This window comes from Primulina huaijiensis, chromosome 16, assembly GCF_012295235.1.
Source record: "Primulina huaijiensis isolate GDHJ02 chromosome 16, ASM1229523v2, whole genome shotgun sequence".
NCBI lineage: Eukaryota > Viridiplantae > Streptophyta > Magnoliopsida > Lamiales > Gesneriaceae > Primulina > Primulina huaijiensis.
In genome coordinates, this window is record NC_133321.1 from 19,327,700 (window position 1) to 19,339,757 (window position 12,058).

Sequence of the window (12,058 nt, forward strand, 5' to 3'; positions counted from 1 at the left end):
TTGCTAAAATAGTATTACACACGTCAATATTTCTGATGAGATCATAGTAACAAATTTTTTTTAAAAAAAAGTCAAACACGACCTAACTTACCGGAGCAAATCAAAACAGGAGGACATGTTTTGCTATTTTCCGTTGTAATAAATCTATCTAGTGATATGAGCAATAAATGAATCCAGCGCGAGTCGAGAATCGCCACCTTCTTCAGTCGCCCGTCGTATGGCAACTCCCAATTTCTCAGCCCGCTTCCTTATCTCTTCCCCTTCTTCGGATGCCATCAATCTCTTCACCGCATTCTCAATACTTGAAGCCTTCACCAATTCTCCAATGGGACACCATTTCCTCACAACAATCCCCACTTTCAGTATCTCGCTTATCAGGAAAGCGTTTCTAGGTTGGTCTGAATGCATTGGCCATGCGGCTATTGGCACACCCATTATAACACTTTCCATGCATGAATTCCATCCGCAATGGCTCATGAACCCACCTGTCGCAGGATGAGAAAGAATTTCCGGCTGCGGCGCCCAATCTCTCACCACAATTCCAATCCCTTCCACCCTCTCTTCGAACCCTTTTGGCAGTTCTGCTCGCCTCGTTTCTCCAGTAAAAATGTCTCCTTTATCCGCATCTCTTAGAACCCAGATAAACTTATGTCTGCTTTGTTCTAATCCCAACGCCAGCTCTTTTATCTCTTCATCCGAAAGAGAAGTCGTAGTCCCAAATGATACATAGATAACAGAATTCGGCTTCTGTTGATCGAGCCACTGTAAACATTTTGGTGGGCTCTCACGTGAAGGTATGTTGGGCGGGAGTATTGGTCCGATGGCCCAACTTTTTCTATCACCAACAATGTCTTTATCCGCCAAAAGGTCCAAATAAGGCCCTTCTATCAATCTGGAGGTGTTGTATATATCTCCAGCTCTATACTTCAAAGGCTCTTGTTGCAGAGCTGCAAAAGTAATGATCTCGTCTGAACAGCATCCTTCAAAATCCGGTACCTCTTTTGGAATCTCGAGCGGGAACCGTTTCCCCATTCTCTCACAGATAAAAGCTGCCTGAGAAAAGGCAGATATACAGTTGAAAACATAGGATTCTGCATTGGGTATGGAGGAAACATCCTGGACTACAAAAGCCATCAAAGGGTCGTGTACAACTACAACCCTTTTATATTTCATGGCAATTCCTCGAATGAATTCAAAAATGGGTTGTCGTTGGCTCAACGAGGCGTCCCACGCCGGTTGGAGCTGCCCCGGGAATTTGTTGGAAGAATCAGGTTTTGGAGGAGGAGATTCAAAAGTTGGAGTTGGGATGTCATGAAAACGGATCTTGGATAAATCCTGGGGATTTAATCCATTGACACGATGTCTGGCCTGGCGATTGTGGACGGAAGATCCGATGTAGTGTACTTGGTCTTGAAGGCCATATTTGGATAGCAAGCAAGAGAGTTGCATAAGCTGATTGAGATGCCCTTGAGCTGGAAATGGCACCATTATCACTGCAACTTGAGCTGGTTCGTCATTTTGGTTGATCAAGCTTCCCATTTGAAATGGATCGAGGACGAAGAGACTTTTCTATCCAGAAACGAAATATTTTCTGCTAGTCGTAGATTGGTGTGATTGGGAGTTTATATCATTGAAAAATAATAAAGCGGGTCCATAAAAATTCAATCTAATTTCTTAACACATTAATTCCAACTCTAAATTTATATAAGTCGATTTTAATTAAATAATCCTTCTATATTTTTATACTACAATCCAATTCTCCATTTTTTTAATTATTATTTTTCTTTTTATTTATCATTAATTGTTTATTGTTAAAATAGTACGTAATTGTTCTTGTAGTTTCCGTGTACTTAACGATTTCTTTGGCAATCAATCAATTAAAAATATGGCACATATTGATGCTTTTAGCCCGTAAAATTTGAATTAATTAATCCTGTGGAGAAGAGAAAGTTGAATTGTGCTTTGTGTTGGAGTTGTGCATTTTTTGTTTGTTTGTTTTTTTACGAAGGAATCGCGATCAACATCGTCGGCTGCTATTGTCAACCATATGGTTCAAATTATTTATTTATTAAGAAAATATAGAATTTCAATTGTATATTAACATATAGTTATTAAATATTATTTAATCCAGAATTCCAAAAACAATATACGTTGATCCAAATCTTATTAAATGATAATTTGATCAACAAGATGAGTCACTCGACTATGCTAACTCCTCGTATCCAAAATAGTTATGTATTATTTCTTAAAAAGATAAAGTTGTTAGGAAGAGAAAGTTCCTGGTTCTGATCAAGTGTTATTGAAAAATACGTTCCTGGTTCTAAATAACTAATTTCCTGCGAAATTTTAATTTATATTTATATGAAATCGTAATTTTTCTTGAAAGAATAATCAAATATAGGGTCTTCGTCAGTCGTTGCCATTAACTTATCGAGAACCCATTTTTCCACAAGAAAATTCGTTCTCGTGGTGGGACGTGTAATAATATGTATTCACTGAACGGATAGACTCGATCCATATTTACAATAAAAACTAATCTTTTTGACATAAAAAATAATATTATCTCATCGTTCATCTACGAACCAGATGTTAATTAATATATATTGTCTCGAGGAAATACATTTGGCCTCATACTTGTCGCCTTTTGCATATGGTTTCGAACTATATACGTACGGTGCCGAACATCGAGAGAATCATAGACTTCAAAGAATTGAAAGCTAGCCACAAATGAATAAAACACTTATTTTTATGGAACATCCCACTGAATCTAGCTAGATTAAAGCATGACATGAGGATGGCGATTTAATTTTAAAAAAATTAAGTTTCGGTTTAGAATGATCAGTTATTTAGATATAAAAAATGAATCAGGGAATGTATTTAATTTATTTATAAACAATTTCAAATGTACGGAATTCAAGAGAGTATAAACAAAAATGGTAGATTTGAATACGAGTTTAACTCGTCATCCGATAAAAAAAATTTTATATATAAATATAATTTACCAAGGTACAAGGAAGACAAATTTAAGTCATCATCCGACTTTACTTTTAATACAGCCTACAAACATTTTGTTTTGAACTCGAAGATCGAGTTCGTAAAATTTTAATGAGTTCGAGTTCGAGTTCGAGTTTGTTTACACCCACATATGCTAGAATTATTATTTTAGATATCATAATGGCGCATGATCGTACTTAGTGGATAAAGGCTATTAATCAAACAAATTAAAGTAAATTTATAGTCGATGGATTTTATTTCCTCTAATTTTGCATATAATAGAGTTTCATTTCATTTAGAATCATCAAATGAATTATTTATAATATGAAATGACGGGAAACATTGACCATCTATGTAAGAGTTGTCTATCTATATGAGGTGCAACTGCAAGCAAGGGTCGAAAACAAAACAAATTTATGGATCAAAAAACTATTTAAAAAATGTTTAGTTTTTTTTTTTTTTTTTAAAGAAAAATTTGCTATATTTTATTCCGTCTAACCTAAATATCCATGGTTGATAAATTACGCATATAAAAATATATCATCCAACAAATTCCAAATATTTCCCATGTCTTCTCTTTTTTTCACAAAAAAAAAAAAAAATCTAAAAGATCGCCTAGAATGATTATCTAAAATTAAATTATTGAACTGCATTCATGAATTAAATTCTATATATAAAAAAAATGTTTCATAAATTCTATTGAAAGTAATTTAAATATTAAAATGATAATGTTTATATTTATTTCCGTTTAATTTTAGATACTTTCAACTCATTCGAAAAGTTGCCGTGTGTGTTTAAGATCAAGAAAATCAATATGCAAGTCGAACTCAATATAACAACGAACCAATCAATTTTATATTTCAGGATCAAACCTCAAATTTGTCTCGAAAAGCTCACAATTTAATCGATCCATCTGTTTTTTTTTTTTAGCAACTTCATCAACATTCCTTGCCAATGCAAGCATTTACACACAGATAACTATTTAACACCAAGCATAAATAAAACTTCACTAATCACAAACTCATCTGTTATAACAACCAAATCAAAGAATTTAATCTGTCTCTTGCCCTTGAACAACAATCTTCAAAATATACTGCAATACTGCATGTACCCAGGATGTTGACAACGACTCCAAGAAATCAACAAATGACAAACCAATACAAATGTTTCAAAGGCAGACACCAAGATAGAAGAATCGGAATCCAGGCATAATGTGACCTCATAAAATCAGGTTGCGCTGGAAGTACAGAAAGAGAGGAAACAAGATCTGCAAAGGGTGGAGAGAAAAGTACTTGGGAAGCAATGGAGTCCTAGAAGAGATCGGCTTTTCTTTTATACATGTCCTGCTTCCATTTAGGCAACTTATAGAATGCGTCTTTTGTCATTTCCAGTACGAATTGGAATTCTTTGTCAGAGAGATAAGCCTGAAATGGATCATTACAATAAGCAGAGTGAATTATTCCGAAGTGGGACAGATAAAGCGATTGAAAGCTACAAACCTCTCTCCTCTTATAATCAATTCCAGTCACAGGGTTGTCAGATTTAGCCTTGAGCTGTTCATAACTAAATGTGCTTTGAGTGGTTTCAGTGTTGTTTTTGTCCTGGTCAATATCAGGCTTTGATCCTGAATCCTCCACATTTGTCTCTGTGATAGATTCAATTGTTTCAGATTCCTTGACTTCCACAACTTCTTTGGAATTTTCAATCTCAGCAGAATCTTCAAACTTCGCTGCAGCTGCAAGAATTGCGACTATTTTGGTCAAAGAACTAAGTTGGCTAATGTTAAAAGTCTATTTACGCATTAGAAGGGCAGGATTATAAAACCATGAGGACTAGTCCCTGCAGCTGGACTTCTATTCAAGCGGGAAGGAGAAACATCTTCTTTCTTTTCGGCAGTCAAAACAGATGATAAAGCAGCCACTGCAGCTGCTCTCTGTGAACCCCCGCTTGCTCCCCTGGGCTTTGAGGCCAAACCAGCTTTTGGAGATGGAGTGGATTTAAATGCCGAGTTCAAAGCAGCTAATGCTGAAGCTCTTTGAGTCGGTCCCCCCTGATTTGTACCATTGGCCTTCTCCTGTTATGTATGAAAAAAAAAACAAAATCAAATGACAAAAGGAAACAGTAAGAGCCAAAGAAAATTCCTCGGACCAATGTTACCTCCACAGCATGGCCAGCGCCAAAGAGTAACATGACCTTCTTTTGGAATGAGTTTCCATGCACCTGTAGGCAAATGCACGTGTATCATTTGTCAACACAGGCATGTAACATTAGGAAAAAGATTTATACCTACAGAAGTGATTGAGATGAAACAAGCAAACTAACAAATTTCACAGAAGATATCAAAGGTAAAATTTTGGGTTAGGACTTAGGCACGTCCTCATCGTCTGTGTAATGTTAACACTAAATTAATCAGAACCAGAATAACATCACGAAAACATCCAACTGAAAATAGCCATCTATGACATACGCTAGCTTTTGCAGGATCCCATGAAAAATACGAGGTAAAGAAGCATGGCTCGTTTCCTTCTGTGACTTTGTACAATGGAACATTTGGAGACAACCCCTCCAATGAAGAAGCCATGTCAAGATATTTCTGCAGCATGCTTCAAGTAGTCAATAGAACACAGATAGGAGATGCAACTTTAACAACTGAATGTCCCGTACCTGTCCAATTTCAAAAGCATTTTGCCTCTCTTTTGGGTCCACAGACTGACCAATCCATACAAAGATTTCGGCATGTGTGTCGAGTATTAATATATCCTCGGTTAAGAGGTCATCTTGAGAGAAGTTGTATATTTCTTCAACCTAGAAAACAATAATTATTTAGAAAGCCAAGTATTTAAAGCTTAAATGGAACTTCTTAGCCAATTTTTGTTGACAGTATATACCTCCAACTTTCCTGGGCGTCCACATGGCAGCATGTGCATGAGAAGAAAATATGTCAAAACAAGCCAAGAGATGTTACTACTACACTCTAGATATCAACACAAAGAAACCGAGTAAGCAAGGAGAGAAAAATCATCACACCGAAGAAAATTGCTACCTTTATTGAAGGAGAACCCAAATAAATGGGGATCTCTGACAACCTCCGAGGATAGCTTCTTGCTGGTGTAATTTTGTTTTCCTCCAAGAGCAAACCAAAAAGATGAATTTTCAGTTCCTTCTTTAGCGTGTTTGATGACTGAACCAGGCTGAGTTTATCAAGGTAATGTAGTTGTTAATTGCAATGGAAGATTCCATAAAGATACTCACATGCATAAAAAGGAACCCTAGTAATGACATCTTCTTGCAAATTGAGTTCATCTCCCAAATATGGAGCATTAAGAAACTGGTTGAAATAATAGCTGTGAAAAAAAGATATTGTAGTCCTAATATCATATATTTGATGTTTGCACTTCACAGATAATTTCATTGTCCAGAGCATGACACTATACATATGACACAAGTTGTCACATTCACAATGAAAATCATCCATGGAATCGAGAACTTTTTGCTCAAATCAATCAAGAAATCGAAATCTTTATGCCTGCACTTCATTCAAAGACATTGTAATACAACTACTTTTTTCTTGAACAAACCATCCCAACACATATTCCTCAATGGAACTGAATCAATTCCAGAATACTTATCAGCTAGTTGCCTCAACTATTGAAATTCATGTTTAGCATAAATGCATTCTAAAGAGATAATGTACATAAAAGAATAAATAGAAACAAGGTAGGATTTCAGATGCAGTGCGTAAATACAGAGAAGATTTGAAATTTGGTAAATGTGATACTCTTATATTTGTTTTGGTTGATCTAGTTTCTTTTTTAATTGACGTGAAACTCTTGCAAATTGGCTTTTGATAGCAAATAGATGACAGATTTTGATTATAACATTGCTGAAATTTTCTCTCTTCTTCCTCTTCTGTCTCTCTCCTCCAACCCCCCCCCCCCCCCCCCCCCCCCCCCCTCTTCCCTCTTGTTTCATTTTTCCTCATCTCTCCTTGTATCCTCCCCAATTCTTCTTACTCATTCTCTCACTTTATCCTACATACCCCATTATCTTCTCGATTTCCCCGGATCACATGCATGAAAGTCACTCTTTTCCAGTTGGTGTCGACACCAACAAGCTGGATGATAATTTAATGTAATAAATAGATAATTTTTTACAAACTTCATACCTTCAGAAATTCTGCGACTTTGGCTGCTAGGTTTTGCTGTTCAAAGGTGCTTTGATTACCATGCCAACTAAAAGAAGAAGATCCAGATTGCAGCAGAAAACATTCATTTGAATTTAATGATGTTGCCACCTGAGAAAATAACCAAATTAGATTTATAACATCATAGACGTTACCCAAATATACAACAGTTCAGATTTCATACACCTAGGATCAAATAACTAGGAGACTAAGTTTTTCTCAGCTTGGATGTGCCAAAACTTAAATCCCACAAGCAGAACTCTTTGAAAGAGAAAAGCCTCAAAAGTACACAGCATTAAGTATAAACGTGTCAATGGACGTACAGCTTCAACTTGAATGACTTTGTTATTATGCAAAGAAGTTCCTGATATTAGAATGAGCGCAACACCATCAGCAGTGTATGTTTCATCATTCAAACCTTTGTCAGCAATATAGTTCTTGTAACCTGAGCTTATTCCACCCTAATAAAACATGTTGCGATTATTAGAGAAAAATTCACGGATTCACTATCATGTGATTACAAGTTACAACTTCTTTTTCTCCCTTTTATTCTCAATATCCAAAGGCATACCTTGAGGACCACCATAGGCTGGAAAATGGCAACAAATTGAGGCGGCTCTTTCCCTTGAAATATCCGACCCTGCACCGGTCTTCCTTTCAGTGAGTTATACATTGTGCTGGACAATCTATCAGCGAGCTTTCGATCCTCCTGTATATTGGGGACCAAGTTTTATTAGTGACTAAATGGCAAAATGATTGCAAATGGAAAAAATACAAAATTCAAAGCTCTTAGCCTCCAGATGTCAGAAAAATACAGGCAGCAGGCATGTTCTCAGCAAATAAAATAAAATTAGATGAGAGCCGTAGGCAGGCTCAGTGAAATTGCAAGATACAACCACCCGCCCCATACACACACTAATACTAATAGAAAACTGGTACATTTATACAAATCCAGACACTAATCTTTAGAATTAATCCTTCTCCTTCCAATGTCTTCAGTCAAATGCAGTGGTAAGCGCACATCTAATTGTTTATTTACAATTAGGAATAGATTGTCTTAACTATTTAACCCACAATACTTTATGGTACCTCAGTGCTGTCTTTTCCAATCCAAGAACACAAGTAGTAATCTTCCTTTCTTTCAGAAGAATGGTACGTATAGAGCACAATATAGCAATCCCCACTGTAAAATTTACCAATGTCTTCATTGGGCACAAGATTTTTGCCACCTCCATTTATGTGCCAAACCTAAAAATAAACAAAAATTAAAACTCCAAGCAAACCTATATAATAACATATATATCTTAGTCAATTCCAGAGGAACCGTAAAAGAAAAGCAGGGAATGGACCTCTATCTTTCCACCCCCTTCAAGCAGTGGAGGGACTTCCTCATTGACCGGAGTACTTTTGCTTGTACCCTTCGTGGAAGCACCTTGTTGCTTCAACAAAGCTGAAAATTGTTAAATTTTTTGTTACCTAGAAGACGTGTAGAGCAAATATACCTGCAAAAAAGGGAAAAAGACATACCTGCTACTTTTCCTCTTCCCTCCTCAGCCACAGAAGGTGCTGACCCTAGAGGCCATGAATCAAAGTTGGATTTGAACGCATGTGTCTCATGGCCTTGGATAAGCCGATATATATGAGTTGCTTTTGGTCTATTTTGGCTAGCCAAAAAATCCTGGAACATCATTTGGCTGAGAAAATCCTTATATTACGTAGTATACAGATGATATTCATCATTTTTACCTCTGCAGCTTGAATTGCAGCTTTCCTCTCATCAACTTGAGTCACCCGACCAACCCAAATAAATACTTCAGAACCACAATCCAACAAATAGCAATTATTGTTTTCTAGAACTGACTTTGAAAGTTCAACATCAACTGCCTTGAGTTGACCAGAAATAATGCTGTAAAAAAAAGACAAGGAAAGGACATAAGCACAAGTTAATTACTGTCACCATAAATGTGGTGCCTCTTACTTTCTAGATCCAATTGAACCATCAAAATCGAAAAAGAAATGCCCAATTTCACGTCATCAAGAACTTGATATTTTATGCTATCCGTTGCTAATAGATTTAGCAATTACCATAGACATACAAACTTATAATGACTAGTGACTAACTCAGAGATAAAACTAATAAGATGTGAAAAATAACAACCTATAAAGCTGGGCAGAAGTTTTCTCAGGAATAATATCGTCTTCAGTAGCAACCTTTTTAGCAATTGGAGCAAACCCGCCAAAGAGAACCCAGAATTCACCAGAATCTGATTCAGCTTGTAATTTTCCATCATCTGAAGCGGAGAATCACATTTAGATACAATTTAATATAATGCCACGTCAAAAACAACAAAGTAACATAAAACACCAAATAAAACAGAAGCCATTGAAGGAGTGTTCTTACCGACGATGGCAACATCACACTTCCCTTCATGATGTTTGTCCTTCAAAAACTGAATTACTTCCAATGCTTTGGCTCTCTCCTGAATATTGGAGTTTGCACCGTTGAATTGAAATATCTTGCCTTCCGTGTCTAGAATAAAGACATCATCATGATTTAGGGAGGACCGGGAGAAAGGAACCTACATGTCATAGGAATAACATTATTTTATTTCCTGTCGATATTTACAATTCTGTGGTACACTGGATGTTACTCCACCTGCTTCAATCTCACAACTCTTTTTCCTTTACAAATATACAACCGCGTTTCAAACTCTTCTTCTTCTGGTTTTTTAAATCCAGATGCAACACCACCTTCCAACGGTATGATGCATGGCTTGAAATATGACAAGAATTTGTCAGACTCATGCCCTTGTATTTCCCTGTATTGCACAGCCCTACCACCCAGAACAACATCTAGTTCAACAGTTTTGATAGCTGCAGTTCCAGCTTCATCCTAAAAAAACATGAAGCTTCGAGTTACAAGATTGACACCATTGAAGTGCTCCTAGGACCAAAGAAGTATAAGTTTGAACCTGGCTAGTATCCTTTCCAAGCCAGAAATGTATGTCGTAAAGAAGAGCACCTCCTTTACCAGCACTTGTCTACATGTAAGAGAGAGAAAACGATTAATTAAACATCATTCTGACACATAAAGCCTGATTTTCTCTACTTCTAAATCAAGTATGTCCAAATGGAAATTTTGAAAATTCAGCGCATAACTACAGAGTGGAGGAAACAATCAAGCACCTGTAGAACAATATAAGAATCTCCCGAGTAGAATTTACCAAAATTAGATTTTGGCCAAGGAACAGGTTGGAAGTTCTCAATCCTCCAGATCTCGGTCCCTCTGAAACAAATTAAGTCTAACAAAAAAAGTAGAAACTTCAAACTGGAAAAACAAGTCCAAATGAATAAAAGTGATCAAATATGTATTTTTCACAGAAATCATAAGGGTGCAACAATATAATTGGTTGGTGGATACATTCTCTGACCCGCTCCCTGAAATGCAGGTTCCAGAGCTTTGGATGAGCTAGACATTGTCTTTTATCCTGCCCACTGCTAATGATTGTGACACAGAGAAATGATTTTTCCAGAAATATATTTCACTTCCTCAAAATAAATTGCTGGAAGAAAACAATAACAAGAAAGTTATACTTATAAGCAAGAATGTATTTCAAAAATGCGTACTCCACGGTGATTGTTGCATCAAGCATCATAACACCTCCATAGAGGATAATATTACAACAAAATGCTACCATCTACAAGAATAGGAAATCAAACAAGAAAGGACTGTTCAAATCACAGCCAATAAAATCTGAATTAAATGTTTGTGAAGTAAAAATCAACAGTAGCAGGTATCTTTTGTATTCTGAGACAAAAGTGTGCCAGCTGGAGTAATCCTCTACCACCCATCATTGCATTTATTAAATACTTGTTTCTTTCAAGTAATCCTTTTGACTAGTAATTTCCACAAGCTTTTATGCTTTCTCTTCAGAAGAAATTATAGGCATGAATATGAGGCAAGATTCTGATGCAGAACCATAAATACTGTTTCGGAGCATTTTGATACATAAATAATGTTTATTAGCAACAATCCTTTTGTTTGAGAAAATGAAACCCTTCTGAGCTTAGTTCCTTCTGAAATCTATTCCAAGAAACTGATTTTGAGAGTCATCAAGATAAACAAACTTGTACAGTGCATAACTTCTTTATTGTCATACTTTGCATCTCAACAAGCGACCTTTCCAGTAGTTTAGATAATCCAGTTTTCACAGTCTACATGAGGTCAAACAGCGCTGATTCTAACTAGTGTTTTGTTAGCCAACGAAATAATTAATTCACACCATGGAGATAGAATTTCAACAAAAAGTTTTTGAGTTTTACTCTTTTCTAGGACATCCAAGGGATCCAGAATAAATATAATGCAATGAATTATGATGAAAACAGAAATCCAGGCAAGATTTACTTATGCGCCAGAAACACCCATGAAGTTTACGTGAATATCTATCATGTAAAGTAAAAACAGGATGTCACTGTTATCTGGATTTGGTTTCTATGACATTCGTAAGTAGCTAGTACAGTTTTACAGCCTTTACTTTTTATCAAGTAGCAGATCCCAAACTTTCACCTACAACCTCAGGCTAAAATATACTCACGTCATCCAATTCCAAACTAGCTTGAATATATTCTTTTACCCAAACTAACTTGAAATGTCTTGAATATATTCTCTTATATATCTGTAACAGGAGCTCTGTACACATCATCTGGAACAGACCAAGGTTTGCAAAATAACGATGCAAACGATGACCGGATATTCTTCAGTTTTTTTCTATTATTACAATCTTGTAGACCAATTTCACTCATTTTCAAGTTATCAAATAACACCTCTGACCTTGAAGAAAAAGAAGCATCACTTACCAGCAAGTTCAAGAGGACCCCCCC

General features: G+C 36.2%; 2 protein-coding genes across 2 annotated transcripts; both read right to left on the bottom strand.

Annotated features, from left to right (window-relative positions):
• LOC140960815 (zeatin O-glucosyltransferase-like) lies at positions 1–1,651 on the bottom strand. Its single transcript, XM_073419095.1, has one exon. It carries the CDS (start codon positions 1,537–1,539, stop codon positions 145–147), a length of 1,395 nt encoding a protein of 464 aa, XP_073275196.1. The 5' UTR covers positions 1,540–1,651; the 3' UTR covers positions 1–144.
• Positions 1,652–3,989: 2,338 nt separating this feature from the next.
• Positions 3,990–10,828, bottom strand: LOC140961398 (villin-3-like). The gene is made up of 21 exons (XM_073419899.1): positions 10,599–10,828; positions 10,364–10,463; positions 10,150–10,218; positions 9,834–10,070; positions 9,579–9,756; positions 9,336–9,468; positions 8,924–9,083; positions 8,705–8,855; positions 8,527–8,627; positions 8,267–8,425; positions 7,749–7,886; positions 7,501–7,638; positions 7,160–7,288; positions 6,038–6,185; positions 5,883–5,893; positions 5,659–5,799; positions 5,462–5,587; positions 5,152–5,214; positions 4,819–5,068; positions 4,494–4,729; positions 3,990–4,418 (listed from the first exon to the last, which is right to left on the bottom strand). Exons 1-21 carry the CDS (start codon positions 10,652–10,654, stop codon positions 4,305–4,307), a joined length of 2,838 nt encoding a protein of 945 aa, XP_073276000.1. The 5' UTR covers positions 10,655–10,828; the 3' UTR covers positions 3,990–4,304.
• Between the last annotated feature and the right edge of the window lie 1,230 nt (positions 10,829–12,058).